We start from the raw sequence: 25,232 nt of genomic DNA on the forward strand, positions 1-25,232 counted from the left end.
CAGGAACATTACTGAGTACCAAAAGATTTATTCAAATATTTAATTGGAAGGAGCTACATCTGGAATAAGTTTTATTGGAATTCTTATAAAAAGGAAAGTAAATCCATTAGAATTAATATCATAAACAGTCAGCTTTATCTGGAACCAGAAACATTAGTGAAATGGAGCCTAGGAATCCTAACCCTTTTTCTCTGTAAAAAAGCCAGTCGCTTTCCAATTTATGTGGCAATTATTCTTTATTGCTTTAGGTAGAGTTTTGTTTTCATCTAATGGTTTAGAGACAGATCACTCATGCCACCCCATTTATTTCTTTGCCCCCTTTCTCTTCAAAGAACAAGCAAAAAGAATGCAGTAAGAGGCATCTGCCTATCTTCAAAACACTTGAAAAATCCTGCGAAGATGAGGTCAGCAGAAACTCGCTGCAGTGAGGCTAGCAGTAACTACACAAATTAAGAGACACCCAGTGTTCCCCTTAGATGTCCACGTAGATGCCATTGATCAAATAGTCAAGCCTTGAGTAACGTTTTCTGCGGAGGGATTCTAGGAGCATTCTGCCCAAGAGGGCCAGGCCTATGGCAAGAAAGAGGACCCCGAAGAGCACAGTCCCAATCAGGAGCCACTGCTCAAAGGCAAGGCCTTGCTGGCTTCCTGGAGCATTGCTCAGGGCAGGCTCATCTGCACGGGCCTTCGCATTCTCCTGGGAAGCTGTCATATTTGTAGCGGGATACTCCACATTTGACAAAGGAAATGTAACAGAGGCCCCAGCATCCTCTGCGCTCCAAGTCAGACTGGTGATGTCTCGAAAGGGCACCGTGACCGGTGGGCCTTGTGAGTCCATGGGTGCCCTAGAGATGGAAGTCAAAACCGCAGGTGTGGTCGGGCTAGTGATCATGGCTGCGGGTGGAGCGGAGGTGGCTCTCTGAGGCTGCCAGGTCAGAGATGGCATCACTGCCGTGTTGGTGGCGGGGAGGGATGCAGAGAGAGACTTCGGAGTGGCCAGGATGGTGTGCAGAGAAGACACCGCCATCGCAAAGGGGAACGCTGTCACATTCTCAGGCAATAGATTAGCTATTGCTGGTCCTGAGGAAGACTGTGACGTCTGAGAGTGGCCTTCTTCTTTATAATCAGATGATGGTGGAATCTCCGGATCAAACTTGAGGAGTTTCTCCAAGTGATCCGAGGATCCAGACGTCTGAGAAACTGAATCTCTCCATAAGACCGTGGGCTCTGAGTCGCGGGTTGGAGGCTGGGGAGTGGGGGTGATGGCATGGGAAGATGCGCCAGGGAAGAGGGGGTTTTCCTGGGCTACCCTTGGGCTTGGCAAATCAGTTCTGGCCAAAGATGGGAAATCTGAAAATGGAGAGAAAATAATAGGAAGACTTCTACATTTCCATATGAAGGGAGGACAGAAGAGACAAACGTTATTAGCTTATTCAATAAGACCTCAGACTGTTGCTACTTGATATTTCATGGTACGTGCGTGGGGGCTAAGTCACTTCAGTCGTGTCCAACTCTTTGTGACCCTATGGACTGTAGCCCGTCAGGCTCCTCTGTCCATGGGATTCTCCAGGCAAAAATACTGGAGTGGGTTGCCATGCCCTACTCCGGGGATCTTTCAGATCCAGGGATCAAACCTGAGGCTCCTGCATTGCAGGTGGATTCTTTACCACTGAGCCGTCAGGGAAGCCCAATATTTCATGATGTAAGGACTTGGCCTCTCTTGCAGAAGCTCTGGTTTATTTCTAGAGTGATGGCACCTTCCTTCTAGAGGAAGGAGGAGCTGGGAGGGGTCAGCAAAGATGCTAAGAGGAGTTCAGTGGGGGCAGCAAGGGCTTCCCAGGTGGCACAGTGGTAAAGAATCTGCCTGCAATGCAGGAGACGTGGGTTCAATCTCTGGGTCGGGAAGATCCCCTGGAGGAGGAAATGGCAACCCACTCCAGTATTCTTGCTTGGATCTTAGTTCTCCAACCAGGGATGGAACCCATGCCCCTAAGTGTGGAGTCTTGATCACTGGACCACCAGGGAAGTCCCCTCCTTTTGACTCTTGAAGATTAAAATTCTATAGCCAGTATCTCAGGTTCTGAAGACCATGGACCAGTATTTGAAGTCATGCTGGCCATGTGGCTGACATAAAAAGCAGGCAATCACAGTCCCAACTTCGGCGGAGGAGGAACCAGCCTCAGATGCCCCTCCTGCTTGAGAAAGGTTAGAATTTTGCTCTTTGTCACACATGCTATTTATGACAACTCTAACTGAAAAGGCCAGTTAAAGCAATCTGGGGCAGGGAAAGGCCAGTTGAATTGCACCATATTATTCTGCTACTTAGGACTTCCCAGGTGGCACTAGTGATAAAGAACTCGCCTGCCACTGGAGGAGACATAAGAGACTTGGGTTCCTGGGTTGGGAAGATCCCCTGGAGGAAGGCATGGCAACCCACTCCAGTATTCTTGCCTAGAGAATTCCATGGATAGAAAAGCCTGGCAGGCTACAGTCCATAGGGTTGCAAAGACATGCACACAACAGAGGCAACTTAGCATGCGCTCACTCTGCTACTGGGCGAATCATTACACTTCAGTTAGAACTGCAGCAACACAAGGAAGGAAGCAAAGGAATTTTCCAGCATGCACTGGTTCATTCTCCTCTGTTCTCTTTCCCCTCTTCTATTTCAACTGCCCTCAACACCAGTTCTAAACCAGCCCTCACTCTCCTCTCTCCTAACAAATAGATCCAGAGGCACATTCACATTTATGACATCTTTGACTACTCTCTAAACTTCACACCACTTGAGGTCCTTTAGAACGGTCACTTATTAATCCATCTAGGACAGGGGTCAGCAAATTATGGCCTGAGGGCCAAATCTAGCCTGCCATCTCTCTCTCTAATATTTTTTTTTATTGATTTGCCTGTGCTGGGTCTTAGTTGTAACAATATGGGGTCTTTAGTTGCATCACTCGAACTCTTAGTTGCAGCGTGTTGGATCTAGTTCCCTGACAGGGATCAAACCCAGGCCCCCTGCATTGGGATTTCAGTCTTAGCCACTGGGCCACTAGGGAAGTCCCTGCCACCTCTCTTTATAAGGCCTGCAAGCTAAGAATGGCTTCTACATTCTAAAATGATTGGAAAAAAAATAAAAAAGGGTATTTTGTAACACATGAAAATTATATGAAATTTACATTTCAGTTTCCATAAATAAAGTTTTATTGGCACACAAGCATACTCATTTGTTCATATATTGTCTATGGCTGTCTCTTACTGCAAGGACAGAAGTGAGGATGTCTGACAGATTGCATATGGCCCACTAAGGCTAAAAGACTTGCCTGAAAAGCCTAAAACACTTATTATTTGGCCCCTGACAGAAAAAAGTTTGTGGGCGCCTGCTCTAGAACACTCTCAAATAGAATGCTGATGCCGGAACTTCCAACAAAGCTGAAGAAAAGAGTTTCTGCTGCAGGTAATATGACATTGGCAGGCATAGTGTCACCGTGAGATAAACAGCATCTGTATTTTTAGGCTGTGTCAGATATTTTTAAAAAGAGCAGGACTCATCATATTTCATTTTAAAATTAAAAAAAAAAAAGACTAAGTAAATGCTCTGTGATGTATGTGAACTCAGAAGTTAAGCCCATTGACAAGAATGACCAAAACAGCTGTTTTCTTTCTCAAGAATGCAAGGTTATAAATAAAACAAAGGGGGCTAGTCCCCTTTCTTGATAAGATTCATCTATTGGCCAAGATCCTAGAACCACACTGGGATCCTCCACACCTGTTCCATTGACCTCACCCTCTGATGCTTGCCACTGGGCTGTGGTATTTTCTCTCAGTCACATAGACATGAGCTACAGAGGCGCTGGGAAACAACCCTGTGTACTCAGCCCCCCTTTGGAGTTTCACATGCAAGCGACTTCACGAGATAAAACAGTTTAAGTATTGACTATTAAAACTTGGAGACCAGCTGAGCCAACAGACTCTCGATTTATTCTATTTCTGAATTCCCCTATTCTAGTCTATTCTGGTCCTTGGTGGCATCACAGACCACCAAGCTGCAAAAACAAACAAACTGACATGAAATAATGTCCAGCTGCAATGGTCTTACAGAATGAACAGAGTGCACTATCATCTTTCGAACTTTTGGTCTGTAAATATTAGTCAATCACAGGAAACTGAGTTCACCTCTAAACAAACCACCAAAAATATCTACTGGATTTCACTCTAAGCAGGAGGCAGATAACTCATTTTTATGGGGTAATCTCAGCAACATGGGCAGATTCAGAAACAGTATTACAAACACAATTAGTAAACATCTGTGAATATAGACAGGACACCAAGTCTGTCGTAGGTGAGTTTGCCCCTAGGTATCAACCTGCTCTGGGCTGCTGGTGCCCCCTCGTGGCTGCCACAGGAACTGTTGGATTCTAATTTCACTTCACTATCTTCACACTGGTGGCTCAGGCAGTAAAGTGTTCGCCTACAATGCGGGAGACTGGGGTTCGATCCCTGGGTCGCGAAGATCCCCTGGAGAAGGAAATAGCAACCCACTCCAGTACTCTTGCCTGGAAAATCCTTGGACACAGTCCACAGGGTGGCAAAGAGTCGGACACGACTGAGCGACTTCACTTTCACTTTCACACTGAACCCACTCCAGTATTGCTTAGAAAATCCCATGAACAGAGGAGCCTGGCAGGCAACAGTCCATGGCATCGCAAGAGTCAGACATGACTTAGCGACTAAAGCACCACCACCACCTTCACACTGGCCCTTAAAAAAATGGTTTCTGCAAGAGCCAAGCTTATCCTCCCACTTCCAGTGGAGAAAATCTTTACCACTGCTGTCTCTAACATATGTATTATCAAAGCAACAAAATGACAGAAGTGTTATGAAAGTTATAAAATAAATTCGACTATTATTTCCATCATGATGTCCCAGCAACTACTAATATTTATGTATACCTTAAAACTAAAACGTTTTCCATGTAACTTAAAAACAATTGGGTGTTGTTCACCTGAAATTTAGGTGACCTTTTGTTCTACATCTCAAACTTATTTGTTAATATTTGCATCGTATTCCCTCAAGTGGATACATCATGTTTTACACCCTACCATTCCCTAGCATTTGGACATCTAAGCTGTAGAAACTTTTAAACTAATTTCCTTTAACAGTCACTCCCAAAGTGCTGCCTTCACTTTTAAAACTAATTACACAGTAAGAAGTTTTATACCAATCTCTTTTTATTTGACATAGATTTTATGGATCAATGATCAATACAAAGAAATAGAGGAAAACAATAGAATGGGAAAGACTAGAGATCTCTTCAAGAAAATTAGAGATACCAAGGGAATATTTCATGCAAAGATGGGCACAATAAAGGACAGAAATGGTATGGACCTAACAGAAGCAGAAGATATTAAGAATAGGTGGCAAGAATATACAGAAGAACTGTACAAAAAAGACCTTCACGGCCCAGATAATCACGATGGTGTGATCACTCAGCTAGAGCCAGACATCCTGGAATGTGAAGTCAAGTGGGCCTTAGGAAGCATCACTAAAAACAAAGCTAGTGGAGGTGATGGAATTCCAGTTGAGCTATTTCAGATCCTAAAAGATGATGCTATGAAAGTGCTGCATTCAATATGCCAGCAAATTTGGAAAACTCAGCAGTGGCCACAGGACTGGAAAAGGTCAATTTTCATTCCAATCCCAAAGAAAGGCAATGCCAAAGGAAGTTCAAACTACTGCACAATTGCACTCATCTCACACACTAGCAAAGTAATACTGAAAATTCCCCAAGCCAGGCTTCAATAGTACATGAACTATGAACTTCCAGATGTTCAAGCTGGATTTAGAAAAGGTAGAGGAACCAGAGATCAAATTGCTAACATCTGTTGGATCATCAAAAAAGCAAGAGAGTTCCAAAAAAAATCTACTTCTGCTTTACTGACTATGCCAAAGCCTTTGATTGTGTGGATCACCACAAACTGTGGAAAATTCTCCAAGAGATAGAAATACCAGACCACCTTACCTGCCTCCTGAGAAATCTGTATGCAGGTCAAGAAGCAACAGACATGGAACATGGACATGGAACAACAGACTGGTTCCAAATAGGAAAAGGAGTACGTCAAGGCTGTATATTGTCACCCTGCTTATTTAACTTATATGCAGAGTACATCATGAGAAATGCTGGACTGGATGAAGCACAAGATGAAATCAAGATTGCCGGGAGAAATATCAATAACCTCAGGTATGCAGATGACACCACTCTTATGGCAGAAAGTGAAGAAGAACTAAAGAGCCTCTTGATGAAAGTGAAAGAGGAGAGTGAAAAAGTTGGCTTAAAGCTTAACATTCAGAAAACTAAGATCAGGGCATCTGGTCCCATCATTTCATGGCAAACAGATGGAGAAACAATGGAAACAGTGACAGACATTATGTTTTGGGACTCCAAAATCACTGCAGATGGTGACTGCAGCCACGAAATTAAAAGATGCTTACTCCTTGGAAGAAAAGCTATGATCAACCTAGATAGCATATTAAAAAGCAGAGACATTACTTTGCCAACAAAGGTCCGTCTAGTCAAAGCTATGGTTTTTCCAGTAGTCATGAACATAGAGAGTTAGACTATGAAGAAAGCTGAGTGCCAAAGAATTGATCCTTTTGAACTGTGGTGTTGGAGAAGAGTCTTGAAAGTCCCTTGGACTGCAAGGAGATCCAACCAGTCCATCCTAAAGGAAATCAATCCTGAATATCCATAGGAAGGACTGATGCTGAAACTGAAACTCCAATACTTTGGCCACCTGATATGAAGAACTGACTCATTTGAAAAGATCTGAATGCTGGGAAAGATTGAAGGTGGGAGGAAAAGGAGACGACAGAGGATTAGATGGTTGCATGGGGCATCACCGACTTGATGGACATGAGTTTGAGCAACCTCCGGGAGTTGGTAATAGACAAGGGAGGCTGGCGTTCTGCAGTCCATGGGGTTGCAAAGAGTCGGGAATGACTGAACGACTGAGCTGAACTGAACTAAATTGATAGATATTATGGAAGTACAGAATTACTACATTACAATTTCCATAATATTCCATCATTTCTTTAATATTCTGCTTTAATCACGAAATAGATGAGAGAAAAGACACACATTGACAGCAGAAGAAGGGACACAATGAGGAAGAGGCAGCGAGAATGGATCAGAGAGAAGGATGTGATGGCCCAGCTTCCAACTGATGGGAGCTCTTAAAAGGGAGAAACAAACATTCCAATTAGTGTCTTGAGCCCTGCCACCTTTGGAAACTCAGACCAAGGTGTTCAGATCCTGCTAGACACCATCCCCAGGTGTTCAACAGGCTCTTCAGTGTTCCAGGTGATGAGAAAAGAGGACCAGCTATATCCACACATTACTGCTGGTCCCGATGTCTTCATTCAGGATTATATACAGACATGAAGAAGCCAAACAGTTAGGGGCAGCCGCCCTGGCCAGTGTGAAGCCCAGAAAGTGCAGGAGGTGACAAGACTCTTTCCTTGCAAGGTATGATCCTGGATGTTCTGAGAAACCTAATTTGTTCTGTTTTTATTTTTCACAACAGTCGTAAAATACACTTCATACAACACACTACTTAAATCCTTTTTAGGAGAACAGTTCCATGGCATTGAGTATATTCACATGATCATACAACCATCACCCTTATCCACCTCCAGAGCAAAACTGAAACTTTGTACCTTATCTGCCAATCTTTCAGGACTTGGGCTTCTATCACTATTTAGGAAGAATTTACACAAGCATTCTGTGCTTTATGCTCCTATTTAAAGGAATGTTGGATACATCAAGCTTTCCCAGTTCACAAACAAAACTCAGACAGAGCCTCATCCAGGGGACAAAGCAGGGTCAGTGTCCAGGCACCCTGGGCAGCACCATGCCCTGGAAAATCTTCACTGCACTCTCCCTCCAACCCCCAAACCGCTTCTCTTCAAATCTCCCCTAGTTCAGCAGACAGCACTCCTGTCCATCTAGATGCTCAAGTCAAGAACTACAACTCAGGGCTTCCCTGGTGGTCCCGTGGTAAAGAATTCGCCTGCCAGTGCAGGGGACATGGGTTTGATCCCTGGTCCAGGAAGATCCCACATGCCAAGGAGCAACTAAGCCCATGCCCCATAACTACTGAGCCTGCGCTCTAGAGCTCGGGGGCCACAACTACTGAGAGCATATGCCCTAGGGCCTGTGCTTCACAACAAGAGAAGCCAGTGTGATTAGAAACCCATGCATCGCAACTAGAGAGCAGCCCCCACTTTCCGCATGAGAGAAAGCCCACGCGCAGCAACGAAGACCCAGCACAGCCAGAAATAAATAAATTAAAAGAGAAAAAGAACTAGGCTTCAGCTTCACTCTTTTCCTCATTCCCCACATCCATGCCAACCAGCAAGCCCTGCCAACACTACCTCTGAAATGGCCCGTAGCTTACTTCCCTCCATCTCCTCCACCGCCTCCCTGGTCCCCAAGGCCATGGCCTTCCACTGTGATCGTCATCCCGCCTCCAGCCCAGCCTTCCCACCTGCCCTCTTGCTGATTCGTGCTTGTCCGTTCCGAATAGAGCAGTCAGGGTGATTTTGAGACATCACCTTTAAAACAGCATGTTGTGGAGGGGGGGTGAGCTGGGAGACTGGGATTAACATACATACTATTGATACTGTGTATTAAATAGATAACTAATGAGAACCTACTGTGTAGCACAGGGAACTCTACTCACAGCTCTGTGGCGACCTAAATGGGGAGGAAATCCAAAATGGAAGGGACACGTGTACGCCTATAGCTGATTCACCTTGCGGTGCAGCAGAAACGAACACAGCATTGCAAAGCAACTACATTTTTGTTTTGTCGCTAAGCCACGTCCAGCTCTTTGCAACCCCATGGACTGTAGCCCACCAGACTCCTCTGTCCATGGAATTCTACAAGCAAGACTACTGGAGACGATGGCCCTTTCCTTCTCCAAGGGATCTTCTCAACTCAGGGGCTGAACCTGTGTCTCTGGCACTGGCAGGCGATTCTTGACCACTGAGCCACCAGGGAAGCCAAGGGAACTACACTCCAATAAAAATTAATCAAAACAAAACAAGACGCCAGCACGTTACACGCCTGCTGAAAACCTCCCAATGGCGTCTCATCACGCATCTAAATAAAAACTCCCTCCCCTCTACAAGGTTGATGGGCTCGCCCCACTTTCCTTCCTTCTTGCCTATCACCCTTTACCTGCTTCACTATGAGTCAGCCACTGAGATGGCAGTGTTTGAACAAACACTCCCAAGCCATTCTGCCTTAAGATATTGGATCCGGCTATTTCCTCTGCCTGGAAGTCTTCCCACGATTTTCTCACATCTGGCTCCTCAGTGCTCAGATCTCAGCTTAGGGGTTAGGACTTCACAGGTGTGTCCCCTGATCACCTAATCGAGACGGCCCACTCAGTGATAATCTATTAGCTTAATTATATTAATCCTAGCTTAATTACCTGCTCTTGTGACTCTATTTTTTTTTAATGGTAATTTCATGTTTTCAGTTTCTCTGCATAGAAAATATATTCTTAAATAAAGGCCATGTTTCATTTTTTCATGATCACTGTTTTTTTTTAAATGGAGGATAACTGCTTTACAATGCTGTGTTAGCTTCTTCTGTGCAACAGCTGCAAGTATATATTGATATATTCCTTCCTGATTGAGCCTCCCTCCCACCCCACCCCAGTCCTACCCTTCTAGGTCATCACAGAGCACCAGGCTGAGCTCCCACTAGCTATCTATTTCACTAGTACTATTTTTTTATTTAAAATTTCTTATTGAAGTATAGTTGATTTACTATGTCAATTTCTTCTGTACAGCAAAGCGATTAAATTTTGAATATAATACATTCTTTTTTATATTCTTTTAGGATACATTTTTATATTCATTTATATATACATTTCATATTCTTTATACATTTTTATATAAAATAATTGTTTATACATTTTTATATTCTTTTACACTACATTCTTTTTTATATTCTTTACCATTATGATTTTTCATAGGATACTGAATATAGTTCTCTGTGTTATGCAGCAGGACTTTGCTCTTAAAAGGGTTAAAGTAGTGCATTGTATGTAGGACCTTGCTGTGTATCCATTCTATATACGATACGATAGCTTACATGTGCTAACCCAAACCTCCTACTCCATCCCTCCCCCAAACCCATACTCCCTGGCAACCTCAAGTCTGTTCTCTATATCCATGGTGATTCTATTTTTTTAAATTATTTATTTATTAAGGTTACTGTCTCTCTCTCCTAAAACATCAGTGCCAGAAGTGAGAACCTTTCTTTTCATGTTTAATGTCATATCTTTGTATCCTGAGGGTATTAAAAATGCTTGGCACATTAGAGATGCTAAGTAAAATGTGTTGCTTATTGAATAAATGAAAAAAGATAATATTGTTTCTACCTAAGGGTATAATGGAGAAGGAAATGGCAACTCACTCCAGTATTCTTGCCTGGAGAATCCTGTGGACAGAGGAGCCTGGTGGGCTGCTGTCCATGGGGTTGCACACAGTTGGACATAATTTGAAGTGACTTGGCATGCATGCATGCATGCATTGGAGAAGGAAACGGCAACCCACTTCAGTATTCTTGCCTAGAGAATCCCAGGGACAGAGCAGCCTCATGGGCTGCCGTCTATGGGGTCGCATAGAGTCAGACACGACTCAAGCAACTTAGCAGCAGTAAGGGTATAAGGATAAAAACTTTCTAAAACCTAAAGGAAACTTGAAAGCATTGCACCCTGAGAAATTAACAAGCCAAAGTCTCACCCAGACAGATCCAAGTAATTATATTATTTCTACTTGGTTATTTTCTGTATTCTGAACAAATACATAATTTCCAAGTATAGAGACTGTATCTCCAATGCCTTTCACAGAATTTGGCACATGGCAGATTCTCAAGAACTTCTTTTTTTTTTTTTTTTCAAGAACTTCTTAAATGCGCTTCTTTTCAGGTCTGGATGACAAAATCCACTGAGTTTGATTTCAGCGAATGTGATAATAAAATAGTTGCAACCTAATATCAAATGGAATTTTATATACTGTATTTACACAGGTCTTACCTCTTTCAAAATAGTCACCCTGGAGACCTGTATACTTATTCCAATGTTGCTGACATAGTTTACAGAGGTGTTTTAAAATGTTTTAAAGAAAGATCTGTGTGTCTTTTATCTCAAGAAGAAAAACAGAAACAAAAACAAAACAAAATGCTATCATTCATCAGCCTTTCACTGGGGAAAAGAAAAGACGTTTGGTTGCATCAGCTGAATTTTAAATCATGAGATTTTTCTGATGTGCCTCTGTATTTGTGATAACCTTTGGTAGTTTTTCTTAGACTCTTTGGTAGAAAACCTTTCTAAGTGAACCATATCCTTAAATAATTCTAATCACAAGAGACAAAGAACAAGGTTCTTATTACCTCGAATTATCCTGTAACTCATAAGTCCTTTTGCTGGTTTCAGGGGACAGGCTTCCTTGCTGGGACAGAAGAACAGGTAGCAGTTGGGCAGTTTAATTTTTTTTTGAGTGTCGAAGATCATCAAGTTACATGCTTTGTCCCCTGTAAGGAAAGGTTTCACAAGTAACTATTTTGAAATAGGATTTTCCATAAAGCATGGCGGGCAGGAAAACTTCATTTATTCTGGTAGCCGACACAAAAACCTTTTTGTCTGCTGGCTGCTGACTCATTTCCTTTTCCTTAGTTTACTCACGGAAGGCAATTTTTAAAGACCTTGGGTTTAAAACTCTGAATGAAGGTAACTTTGGCAAAGCATATTACATTTTTTTTTAATTTAAAAATTTTTTTGGTTGTGCAGCATGTGAGATCTTAGTTTCCCAACCAGAGACTGAATCCCTGCCTCCTACATTTGAAGCTGAGTCAATCACTTGGCCACCAGGGAAGTCCTGGCAAAATACATTTTTTAAAAAATTATGAACGTACAATAACACATTTACAGGAGACTTGGAAAATACAGGACACAGTTACATATAGTTCTACTACAAATTACAATTATGTTTCTAAGTAGATAAAGATGTTTAGTTGGAGTTTCAGTATCAGGCTCTCAAAAATTAATAGAAGAAATAGAACAGTAGAAGGATACAACAGACATGAAAAAAAACCAATTCAACCTAATAAAGATTTATACAGTTTTCACACAATAGCAGGATACAAAGTCCTATTCAAGTTTCCATAGACTATAAACCAGGAGACACTGGAACATATCCAGGGACATAAAACAAGGTGAAAAAACTTCATGATCTAAAGGTATTGAAATCACACCGAATCTGTTCTCTTGTCACTGTGGAATGATGTTAGAAATCAATATCAAAAGACATTTGAAAATAAGACATATTTTCAAGTATAATATGATATTTACCAAATGAGATCATCACAATAGTAAAAGATGCTGGCAAAACCCATTTTTAAAAGTACATTTAATTCTTTAGAAAGAAGCCTTCCATTTGCTAAAATATTTATCAAAATATACACAGAAATACTGACTCTGCAATTCAGTACAGACTTGGACTTTAGGAAATGGATTTAACCCTAATGATTTTACAAATTTCTTGCATCCTGAAGGCATCTTAGATGCCTATGAAGCCATCAGTTCTGGTTTTCTTGAAGGGGGTAGAAATCAGTAAATTTAGCCTTATATATATATCATGCCTCCTTCCAGTGAATGAATCTGCATAGGTTTACTTTTCAGACCATTCTTCTTTTGGGTCTTCAAATTTCGGCTCTACGTTATCATTTTTGTTTGTCTCCCAATCAGGCAGAGGTCAGAGATCACCCTTGATTCCCTCAATGGGAAAGAAGACTGAGTTCGCTTCTGCAGGGGTTTTTATCCTGTCGTCTCTCCACTACCCAGATAACAAGAAAGGCACTCCAGTTTCTCTGACTTGTCTTCTCCCAGAAATGTGATGATTCTGCAGTACCATTTTAGCTGACACTTAGGTAAAGGGGAGGTCCATGGAGTCCACTTTGTACACAGAATTTCGTGTCCTTTCTATCTGTGGGCATTTTTCTAGAGTCTGTGGCTATGGGCAAATTATCAAAGTTTTTTTGAGCCCCAAACAGTTAAAAACCAATGCTTGGTAAAAGAAGGAGAAGTCTGGGATCCATTAACTGAGACCCACAGTTACCTCTGCTTAGAGCATGGCATGGCAACCTACTCCAGTATTCTTACCTGGAGAAACCCATGGACTGAGGAACTTGGGGGGGTGGGGGCTACAGTCCATGGGGTCACAAAGAGTTGGATACGGCTGAGCAACTGAGCATGCACGCATGCACAGGAAAGCAGCAACTTTTTGCTTATGTTTTTGCTTGTAGAACAAAGCCGTAAACCCTCATTTCTTACTAAACACCCCCCAAGGAATTGAAGAGAAAGGCCAGGTGTCCTGTGTGGCCAGAAAACGCCCACATGGCATTCAGTCCTATTTGCAGGCTATGTTTCTATTTCACATAAATGTTGGTGTCAACATTTAGAGAAAAAGTAGAAGTTTAAATGAGAGTTCTATCAATTACTTCTCTATAAAGACTGTCCAAAAGCATGCTCATCAATTTGAGATCACTGAAGGATTTGTTTTCCTCCTGACAGCAAATATAGGTGCTTCCCAGGTGGCGCAGTAGTAAAGAACCCACCTGCCCATGCAGGAGACATATGAGATGCAGGTTTGATCCCTGGGTGGGGAAGATCCCCTGGAAGAGGAACTGGCAACCGACTCCAGTATTCTTGCCTGGGAAATCCCATGGATGGAGGAGCCTGGTGGGCTACAGTCCACGGGGTTGCAAAACAGTCGGGTACAACTAAGCAACTGAACAGGCATGCATGATAGCAAATATATGGTGTCTACGTGAATTCTCTAGTTCTCTAACACCAATGGGGTGTCTTACAATTCAACTCATTTCTGATACTAATTGCCTGGAGTATCAGACCCCACAGGTCCAAGGCTCAGTCCCAAAAGACTGTTCCCACTCAGATGCCAGTCACAAATCACAGTCACAAGACACCCAGGTCACCCACACATACGTCCAATTAGGCTGCTGCTAAGTCACTTCAGTCGTGTCCGACTCTGTGCAACCCCATAGACGTCAGCCCACCAGGTTCCCCTGTCCCTGGGATTCTCCAGGCAAGAACACTGGAGTGGGCTGCCATTGCCTTCTCCAATGCATGAAAGTGAAAAGTGAAAGTGAAGTCACTTAGTCGTGTCCGACTCTAAGCGACCCCATGGACTGCAGCCCACCAGGCTCCTCCATCCACGGGATTTTCCAGGCAAGAGTACTGGAGTGGGCTGCCATTGGCTTAGGCTACCACCTCCCATCCCAGGCTCCATAATTTGCTAGGACTACTCACAGAACTGAGGAAAATGCCGTACTTACTGTTACACTTTATTACAAAGGATACAAATGAACAGCCAGATGAAGAGGTACACAGGGTGAGGTTTGGGAGGGTCCCGAGGGCAGCAGCCTCCGTCCCTGGTGGGGATGGGGTGCCTCCCAGCACATGGATGTATTCAACAACTTGGAAGCTCCCCAAACCCACCATTTAGGGGTTTTCATGCAGTTTTATTATGTAGGCAAAGTGATTAAGTCATTGGCCATTGTGACTGAATTCAGTCTCCACCCCACTTCCCCTACCTGGAGGTGGGTGGGGAGACTGAAAGTTTCAAGTTTCTAAGCAAAGTTTGGTCTTTCTGGTGACTAGCAACCCTCCCAAAGCTATCTGTTCTGGGCTTAGTCACTTCAGTCGTGTCCGACTCTTTGTGACCCCACGGACTCTAGCCTGCCAGGCTCCTCTGTCCATGGGATTCTCCGGGCAAGAATACTGGAGTGGGTTGGCATTCCCTTCTCCAGGGGACCTTCTCAACCCAGGGATCGAATTTGCATCTATTACGTCTCCTGGTAGGTGGGTTCTTTACCACTAGAACCACCTAGGAACCCCATCTATCTAGGACCCCACTAAGAGGCACCTTATTAGCATAAACTCAGGTATGGTGGAATGGGGCTCATTATGAATAACAGAAGAAGCTCCTTTGCTTAGGGAATTGCCAGGGTTTTAGGAGCTCTGTGCCAGGAATCAGGGACAAAGACTAGAAATAAATATGGAAATTTGTGTCCTTCAATTTCATGTCCATATATATTCATCATACCATAATCATTATAGAATGAAAAGGAAATAAAGATCTAAGAGAAAGCATATGATTTTGTTGGCTGATAAATCAAGTAAGGATCACGAGTCCAGTGTTCACTAGCTCTCCTAGGGTCCTTGACAATGGGCCTTTTCCATCTTATTAATTGTTTATCTCCAGCACCTAGCAAGGCATTAGATGCTCAATAAATTTAGGTGTTTTTTTTTTTTTTCCCCATTTAGGGAATTAGGACAGGATCATAAAGTGAAGTCACTCAGTCATGTCCAACTCTTCACGACCCCGTGGACTGCAGCCCACCAGGCTCCTCCGTCCATGGGATTCTCCAGGCAAGAATACTGGAGTGAGTTGCCATTTCCTTCTCCAATGGGCCACTAGGGAAGCCCTTAACTTCATGACTTTTAAGGACAGGATCATAAGGAACTGAAAAATGATCATTGTTTTCACTTAGATACATACTTCTGTTTTCAGGTCATACGTTTGGAATCTGAAATGTCCAAGGTCATGGTTCAAGCCTGTGGGCCTCAGTTTTCTTTTGTGTATTGCACATGGGTCATTCCAAGCCCCTCCCCGTGCCTCTTAGAGTCCTAGAAGCTGCAATGAGCGGTCAGTGGCTTCCTTACTCACCTACGCCACCAGCTCCAGGAAGGGAGGGGAAATGGAAATTTTGTGCTTCTACTTAAAATGCAAATGCTGATTTTCCTATGGGATGACTTAAAATTTTTATTTTTTGTCTCAATTCCCTTTCTGTTTAAATGTTCTTTCTTTTTAAAAAATTATTTCACTTGTTATTTTTATTATTATTATCTTGGAATACAGTGTGACTTTAATTTTATCTATTTATTGGCTGCGCTGTCTTGGCCGCTGCTGCCAGGTTTTCTCTAGCTGCAGTGAGCGGGAGCTGCTCTCTGGTTAAGATCTCACGGGTTGCTCTTTGCGGTGGCCTCTCCTGTCGTGGAGCACAGGCTCTAGAGCGTGTGGGCTTCAGGAGTTGCAGTGCACAGGCTCAGTGATTGCAGCCTGTGGGCCCTAGAGCATGGGTTTCGTTGCTCCATGGCACGTGGGATCTTCCCAGACCAGGGATCGAACCCATGTCGCCTGCATTGGCAGGCTGATTCTCAACCACTGGATCATCAGGAAAGTCCCTAAACATTCTTTCTAAAGTCACACTGGGGTTTCTCCAGGGCTTTAGCAGTAAAAGATCTGCCGCTGCAGAAGACATGGGTTTGATCCCTGGTCCAGGAAGATCCCACATACCATGAAGCAACTAAGTTCGTGTGCCACATCTATTGAGCCTGTGATCTATGCTCTAGAGCCTGGAAACCACAACTGCCAAGCCTACGTGCCCCAACTACTGAAGCCTGTGGGCCCTAGAGCCCACGCCCAACAACAAGAGAAGCCACCACAAAGAGAAGCCCACACACCAAAACTAGCAAGTAGCCCCTGCTCACCACTAGAGAAAAGCCCGAGCAGCAGGGAAGACCCAGCACAGTCAATAAATAAACAAATAAAACTGAAGTCACACTGTATTTCCAATACTCCATGATAATGATAGCCAAGCATTTAAATAGGATTTTTGGTTTTACTCTCTTAGATGCCTGTTAGAACATAACACCAGTGGTTTTCAACCTTTTTCTGCCCAGATACCTCAGTGATACATATACACTCATAGGTAACTGAGTCAGCTTAGGGGAGAGGAGAGTGCATCGTGGAACATTCCCGAGTGATTTTGCCACCCATTTTTCTACCCCACTGAGAATCCCTAGTACAAACTACTCAGCCTCATCAACCAGGTACTCACATCACAAAACACATGGAATAAACAGTCATCAAGGCATTGTTACTTACCTGATATGTTTTTTGTCAAGCAGCAAGAATTAATGCAGTCCTGTTGAGTTAATGTATGTATGGGCTCATTGCCTCTGATTCCCTTGGAAAGAGACAGCTGGATGTCAATGACCACATCGTCAAGGCTCTCAGTGAGGCAGTTTTGACTGGTGGACAGTCTTAGTGTCAGGAAACAAATTATTACAAAAGTGTAAGTTAAGCTCCATCCTCCCCGGAAGAACATGCTAAATTTCAGCTTAGTCTTAGTCATCAAAGGTCAGATAAACTCTCCCTTCTGCTTGAGTCTGCTTCAAGAAGATGGTACAGATGATGGAATCTCTCTCTAGGACAAAAACAGGAAATCATCAATGAGTTTTCTTTTTTTGAATGAACCTAGAGAAGCTACATTTCATTTCCTTCAAATCAATGTAAATGACTCACAATTCATAGAAGGCCAGAAATAAACAAGTAATTTTTATTCATTTCACTTTTAATAGATTTGAGACAACCTTTCACTGAAAACTTGGCAAAAAGCTAATAAGCACACACACATATATTGGGTTGGCCAAAAAGTGCATTGGGGTTTTTCTATAGGATCGTACAGGAAAACCCTAATGAACTACCTGGCCAACCCAATGCTATCCAATTAATTATTAAAATCTGACAAATGTCTAAGAAAGAGGAGTAAAATACCATAGTAGTCTGCCTTTCAGTTTTAGAATCCTTCCTCTTCCTGCCTCTCCTAACAAGAGTGGGAAAAGACAAAATCTGCAGTCATTGATGAAGCAGTAAATGATCACTGATCATTGGTTTGGACATATTTTCTCTCTCAGTAATAACAATTAACATTTTAAATCACCTACTGAGGGGAAGGCAATGTGCTGAAAGGTACATATACTATCCTAGTTAATTCTTATACCAGCTCTGCAAAAAAGCTATTATTTTTCTCATTTTACAGATGAGGAAACTGAGGCTGCCTTTTTTTATTGCTGTCTCTTTTTAAGTATCACACCAGAGGCAGGTTAATGCCAATAATCTAATTCTAGGAATTAGCCCATCAACAGGGGGAATAGTCTAGCTTAGTTGAAGGAAAGTGTAAGGGCAAGAGTTCTTTTTGACATCCCTAAAAACACAAAAGGAGATCCAACCAGTCCATCCTAAAGGAGATCAGTCCTGGGTGTTCATCGGAAGGACTGATGCTGAAGCTGAAACTCCAATACTTTGGCCACCTCATGCGAAGAGTTGACTCATTGGAAAAGACCCTGATGTTGGGAGGGATTGGGGGCAGGAGGAGAAGGGGACGACAGAGGATGAGATGGTTGGATGGCATCACCGACTCGATGGGCATGAGTTTGAGTAAACTCTGGGAGTTGGTGATGGACAGGGAGGCCTGGCGTGCTGTGATTCATGGGGTCACAAAGAGTCGTACACGACTGAGTGACTGAACTGAACTGAAAAACACAAAAGTCCTAATACGTATTAATTCCAACTCTATTGGTGAGCTAGTTCTTCCAGGAAAAAAGAACAAGTTAAACTGGCAATGCTATACCAGAAACTATCCTCAGTTCTAGAATACAAATTGTTCATTAACGATAGCCTAGATCAGAATTACCAATTAAGTTTTCTTTTTAGGTCATGAAGCTTTTCGTAACCTTTTGGTCATGAACCCTTTGGTACTCTGGTGATGCTTAGGTTCTCTTCTGACATGTTTTAAAATGTATAAAAGACATGTTTTTAAATGTATAAAATGAAATATATAGGATAATAAAGGAAGATAGTCCTATTGAAATGTAATCATTGAAGAGTTTTTTTTTAAATCTACAAATCTGATGAAAGATACCAAGAATGATCTAAAGAAATCGAGAGATATTTCATGTTAATCAACAGCACTACTCAATATTGTTAAGATGTCAGTTCTTCCCAACTCAGTCTACAGATTCAACGTAATTTCAATCAAAATCCCAGTACATTATTTTATAGATCTCAACAAACCAATTTGAAAATTTTTATTTTATTTTTTGGCTGCACTGTGTGGCTTTTGAGATTTAGTTTCCCAACCAGGGATGGAATCCTAGCCCTTGGCTGTGAGAGCGCAGAGTCCTCACTAATGAACCACCAGGGAATTCCCTCAACAAGTCAATCTTAAAGTTTACATGGAAATGCAGAAAGGCCCAGAACAGTCAACACAACACTGAAGAAGAACAAAGCTGGAAGACTGACACTACCTGACTTCAACACTTAATCATAAACCACCAGTAATCAAGACAAGGTGCTATTGGCAAAAGAACAAACAAATGAATGGGACACAATAGCGAGCCCAGAAATAGACCCGAACAAATATAGTCGACTGATCTTTGACAAAGGAAAAAAGGCAATTCAACAGACAAAGGATAGTCTTCTCAAAAATGGTGCTGGACAATTGGACAAAAAAGAAAAAAAAAATCTAGACACTGACCTTACGTCTTTCACAAAAATTAACTCAAAATGGATCATAGACCTAACTATAAAATGCAAAGCTATAAAACGCCATGTAACATAGAATAAAGTCTCTGTGACCTTAGACTGGATGATGAGTTTCTAGATACGACACCAAAAGCACAATCTGTGAAAGAAAAAATTGGTAGGTTGGATTTCATTAAAATTAAAAACTTCTGCTCTGTGTAAGATACTGTTAAGAAAATGAAAAGCTAAGCCACAGGCTAGGAGAAAAGTATTTTCAAAACACGTATTTGATAAATAACTGGTAGCTAAAATACACAAAGAACTCTGAAAACTTAACAAAAAGAAAACAAACCGCCCAATTAAAAGTGGGCAAAAATCTGGACACCTCCCCAGAGAAGCATATAAAAAGGTGCTCAATCTCACTGTCATTAGGGAATTGCAAATTAAAAGAACAAGATGCAGGCTTTCCTAGTGGCTCAGTGGTAAAGAATCCACCTGCCAATGCAAGAGACAAGGGTTCAATCTCTGTTCTGGGAAGATTTCACATGTTGTGGAGCAAATAAGACCATGCACCACAACTATTGAGCTTGTTTTCTAGACCCATGAGCTACAACTACCAAGGCCAGGAGCCGCAGCTACTGAAGCCCATGCACTCTAGAGCCTGAGCTCCACAGAGAAGCCCCGTCAGTGAGAAGCCCGCACACCACATCTGGCGAGTAGCCCTCATTCGCAGTAACTAGAGAAAACCTCACACAGCAACGAAGACCCAGCACAACCAAAATAAAAAAATAAATAAAATTACTTTTAAAAAATAATGAGATGTCACGACACATTTACAAGAATGGCTAAAATTCAAAAAAAACGTTAATACTAAATCCTGACAAAAACCCACATACAAATATTTATAATAGTTTTTTTTTTTATAATTGCCAAAAAAAACTAGAAATAGCCAAGATGTCCCTTACTAAGTCAAGGGATGATCAAATTGTGGTATATCCCTATAGTAGAATATTATTCAGCAGGAAATGAGTTATCAAGCCACAAAAAGAGGAACCTTAATTGTATATCATTTGGTGAAAGAAGGAAATGGCAACCCACTCCAGTATTCCTGCCTGGAAAATTCCATGGATAGAGGAGCTGGTGGGCTACAATCCGTGGGGTCACAAAGAGTCAGACAGGACTGAGCGACTAACAATTTCACTTTAACTGAAAGAAGCTAGTATCTGATTCCAACTCTATGACATTCTGGAAAAGGCAAAACAACATTGAGAGTAAAAGATCAGTCGTTGTCTGGAGGAAAGGGTGGAGTACAAAGGATTTTGAAGGCAGTGAAACTATTTTATATGACTCTGTAATGATGAAAGCATATCATTACATTTGTCAAAACCTACAGAGCTGTAAAATACAAGAGGGTACCCTAATATAAACAGGTAGACTTTGGTTAGTAAAAAAATCAACATAGATTTAAAAAAAAATTATATGGTAACAAAGCACAATCTGTTATGTCTAACTTCCCAAAACAGCAAAATGAAAATAACACTGCTTCTCTATGTAAGCACATCATGTACATTATGTCATTTAATCCTTACATGAATTCTAGAAGCTAAATCCCATCAGCTCCACTTTCAGTTAAAAAAGAAAATAACTGTGATAAATGACAAGTGGTACATCTAATCAATGGCATAATTTTTTGAATGACCCGTTTTTAATTTAATTTTTACAGGAGTATAGTTGTTTTACGATGTTGTTGTAGTTTCTGCTGAACATGAAGCGAATCAGCTATAAGCATACACATGTCCCCTCCCTCTCGAGCCTCCTTCCCACCCCACCCCTAGATGATCACAGAGCCCCGAGCTGAGCTCCCTGGGCTGTAGAACAGCTTCCCACTAGCTGTCTATTTTACACAGGGTAGTCTGTATATGTCAATCTATTCTCCCAATTCATCTCATGCTCCCTTTCCCCCACTGCGTCCACATGTCGGTTCTCTACACCTGCATCTCTATTCCTGCCTTGCAGACAGGCTTGTCTGTACCATCTTTTTAGATTCCATACATGTGTATAAATTTATATACGATATTTGTCTCTTTCTGACTTACTTCATTCTCTACGACAGACTCTACCCAGGTCCATCCACATCGATACAAATGACCCAATTTCGTTCCATTTTATCACTGCCATAATTTTGAAGTAGCGTCTAATGTAATGATTTTGAGACATATTCAGTCAGGAATGCGATACAGAAATAAGTACCACTTCTGCCAGAGGCAAATCAGAGCTACCCTGCCACTAATCCCACTGTGGCTTTTGCCTACACGCCTCTTAAAGGAAATACAACACTGCATTTAGAGGTTAGCAAAATAAACTTTTCCACCCAAGTTCACAGATTTTCTGAATGCTGTCCATGGACTGCCCCCCCCCCCAAAAAAAACCCAGGGTAAGAATCCTGGCACAAGTTACTTCGTAGGCTACCACACTTTGCAAATCTCTTCCAGTCACTAGAAGAAGAAGAAAAAAAAAAAAAACAGAAACAAAAATAACAAAAACCAGACCAACACTTGGCTTTGAATGGATTCTAAGAGTCTCTCCTGAAGCTGCTGCAATGAAACAAACTGTGATGTGGGATACAGGAGGAAAGCTGTGTTTTTAGTACCAGCATCTTTTCTGTGTCTGCAAGCAGGAATGAAGAGCTTATCTCATTAACGATACCCAACCATTACTAGGTAAATTAATTCTTCCAATCCATTTATTATTTAGGTCTTGAAGGTCCAAAGAGGAACAGATTTTTATTTTTATTTTTTTTTCCATTTATTTTTATTAGTTGGAGGCTAATTACTTTACAACATTGCAGTGGTTTTTGTCATACATTGAAATGAATTAGCCATGGATTTACATGTATTCCCCATCCTGGTCCCCCCTCCCACCTCCCTCTCCACCCGATTGCACTGGGAAGACCCAGAGGAACAGATTTTTAAATGTGGCATTCACATGCAATAGAATATTATTCAACTACAAAAAGGAATGAAATTCTAATACATGCTACCTCCTGAGAACATTATGCTAACTGAAATAAAATGGATACAAAAGGACAATGCTGAATGCGTGCACTTAATACGAAGTATCTGGTTTCCACAGTGGCTCAGATGTTAAAGAATCCACCTGCAACGCTGGGTAGGTTCAATCCTTGCATTGGGAAGATCCCCTGGAGAAGGGAATGGCAACCCACTCCCGTATTCCCACCATGGACAGAGAGCCTGGTGGGCTATAGTCCAGGGGTGGCAAAGAATTGGACATAATTGAGGGACTACTAACATTAATGCACCAAGTATCTAGAAAAGGCAAAGCCATAGAGATAAAAAGGTAGAATTGAAGTTACCAGAGGTTGGTGGAGGACAGAGGGGGAGCTATTGTTTAACAGGTGCAGAGTTTCTGTTTGGGGTGCCCCAGGTACCCTGAAAATGGATAATTGTTGTGATCCGGGCTTGGGTTGGAAAAGCATTTCCAGGCATGAGACAGAATGAGAGGGAAATAAAGTTTATTAGATTGGGAGACGCTGTTAGAACAGCGGGCCAGCTCAAGGGAGAATCCGAGTTGAACAGGGGTCCTTAGGCCACTTTTATACCCAGCGTACAAGGAGTGGGATGGGGGTCTTGTGGGTCATTTGCTGATACTGGGTAGAGGGGAGAGTAAGGCAAATACCTTCTCCCTATGGGGTAGGAGGGCCAGGTTATTCTGTTCAGGAGGACCGGAAATCCTCCTCAGGGAGGACGATAAGGGTCTGCTTTTTCTGTTCCCGTATTCCAAGACCCTCCTTGTTTTTTTCCTGCTCTCTGGTCTTTGGGTCACCGCAGTAGTGACGGTTCCCTAATAATGGGAATGTACTTAAAGCCACTAAACTCTACCCTTAAAAATGATCCAAATGATACATTTTGTTATGTGTGAGGGAGTGAGTGAAAGTCGCAGTCCTGTCCAACTCTTTGCCGCCCCATGGACTGTAGCCTGCCAGGCTCCTCTGTCCAAGGGATTCTCCAGGCAAGAACACTGAAGTGGGTTGCCATGACCTCCTCCAGGGGATCTTCCTGACCCAGGGGTCCAACCCAGGTCTCCCGCATTGCCAGCGGTTCTTTACAGAGAAGGGAAGCCCTTCTTATGTATATTTTACCACAACAAAAAGATCAAAACAAGCATACAATTCAACAAAAAAAGGTTCAAAGTGAAGTGGAATTCTGTTGAAAGCTAGTGGGAAAGGGATACAGGTGGGAAGAAGACGCACCTGAGCTTTCACACCTGCTGAGTAGTCATGGGCTCTTACCAGCAATCACTCGGTCAATATTGTAAATCATTTTTTCTCATAGCATAATCTAACTTAATTTATCAGTGTTTATAACTGCACACACACACACACACACACACACACACACACACACACACAATTAGCAAGTTGGATGAATACAGGAGACAAAGAATACAAGAGAACAAGGGAAATTTGCCCTTTCCTTGAGGAAGTACACGGGGCTCACGAAATGATTCTTTTGCCGCAGCAGCCGGCTTGCCCGGGTACCCCGCTCGGAGATACAGAGGTCAGCAGCATCCGCTCAGACCCTCCCCGCTCCAGCCCGGTGGTCCGAGCTCCCAGACGGGCGGGGGAACCTCGCCCCGGGAAAGGCGGTCAGGTGGTGATGCTGTCCGCAGGGGCTGGGGGCGGGGGAACGATGAAGAGCCTTTACCTGGCAACGGGAGGCCGAGGTCCAGGCAGCCCCGCACGTTCCGGGAAGCAGCGGCGGGTCTGCTAGTGGCTCCGAGGCTCCGCAGCTCGCCCTTAGCCTCGGGTTTGTGGTTCACGAGTTCCTGCTTCCGTTGCGGCGGCCGAAAGTTTGCCGGAGGGGGAAGGGCACGTTCCCGCCCTGCAACCCGGAGCTGCTTCCCAGCAACCTGGAAAGGTCCCCTGGGCACCGCGGAGAGCCGGGAACCCCTCCCTCACCTCCCCACTCACCCATCGATGCCCGGGCTGTGCGTGCAGCCAGGACGAGGGGCTCAACCCTGGTGTATGCTTGAGGGTCTGCATCTTCGGATTCCCTGAGAACCGGGCAAATAACCCATGATGGAAGTCAAGCAGTACAAAATGTACATCATCAGACGTACCTCCTTTGACTGCAGTTAGATTTTGCATTAAAAAAAAACAACAAAACTGAAGGTTTGTGGCAATCCTGCCTGGAGTGAGTCTATTGGTGCCATGTTTCCAACAGTATCTGTATCTCTGCATCACCTTTTGGTGATTCTCCCAACAGTTAAAACTTATTCATTATTATTATGTTTATTAGTATTATGATTTGTCAGCAGTGATCTTTGACGTTGCTGCTGTAACTTGCTAAATGTTATGATGATTGTTATTGTTTAGTCGATAAATCCTGTCTAACTCTTGCAACCCTGTGACTGTAGCCCACCAGGCTTCTCTGTCCATGGGATTCTCCAGGCAAGAATGCTGGAGTGGACTGCCGTTTCCTTCTTCAGAGGATCTTCCTGACCCTGGGATGGAACCCACATCTCCTGCATTGGCAGATGGATTCTTTACCACTCAGTCACTAGGGAAGCCCAAAGGTTATGATGATAGCTAGCATTTTCTAAAGTAACATTTTAATATTAATGGATGTATATTTTTAGATGTAATGCCATTAGCACTTAATAAACTACAATACAGTGTAAACATAATGTTTATGTTGCTGCTTCTGCTATTTGGTTGCTAAGTTGTGTCAAACTCTTTGCGATCCCGTGGACTG

At 42.8% G+C, this 25,232-nt stretch overlaps 1 protein-coding gene across 2 annotated transcripts; it reads right to left on the minus strand.

Annotated features, from left to right (window-relative positions):
* Positions 1-217: 217 nt before the first annotated feature.
* Positions 218-24,400, minus strand: MANSC1 (MANSC domain containing 1). Of its 2 annotated transcripts, XM_020882715.2 has the most exons (4): positions 24,183-24,400; positions 17,038-17,359; positions 11,462-11,602; positions 218-1,350 (listed from the first exon to the last, which is right to left on the minus strand). In XM_020882715.2, exons 2-4 carry the CDS (start codon positions 17,285-17,287, stop codon positions 473-475), a joined length of 1,269 nt encoding a protein of 422 aa, XP_020738374.2. In that variant the 5' UTR covers positions 17,288-17,359; positions 24,183-24,400; the 3' UTR covers positions 218-472. The 2 variants fall into 2 exon arrangements, with proteins under 2 accessions (XP_020738374.2, XP_020738375.2); XM_020882716.2 differs by lacking the exons at positions 17,038-17,359; positions 24,183-24,400 and adding an exon at positions 14,423-14,603.
* Positions 24,401-25,232: the final 832 nt, after the last annotated feature.

Source organism: Odocoileus virginianus, chromosome 23 (genome assembly GCF_023699985.2).
Source record: "Odocoileus virginianus isolate 20LAN1187 ecotype Illinois chromosome 23, Ovbor_1.2, whole genome shotgun sequence".
NCBI classification, from domain to species: domain Eukaryota; kingdom Metazoa; phylum Chordata; class Mammalia; order Artiodactyla; family Cervidae; genus Odocoileus; species Odocoileus virginianus.

Bases quoted from the DNA above. Each gene is read 5' to 3' on its own strand.
- MANSC1 (XM_020882715.2), bottom strand. From the start codon at position 17,287: ATGACTAAGACTAAGCTGAAATTTAGCATGTTCTTCCGGGGAGGATGG. The intron at 11,603-17,037 runs GTAAGTAACAAT...CTTTCCTTACAG, and splicing joins CTTGACAAAAAACATATCAG to GGGACAAAGCATGTAACTTG. The intron at 1,351-11,461 runs GTAATAAGAACC...CTCCATTTTCAG, and splicing joins GAGTTACAGGATAATTCGAG to ATTTCCCATCTTTGGCCAGA.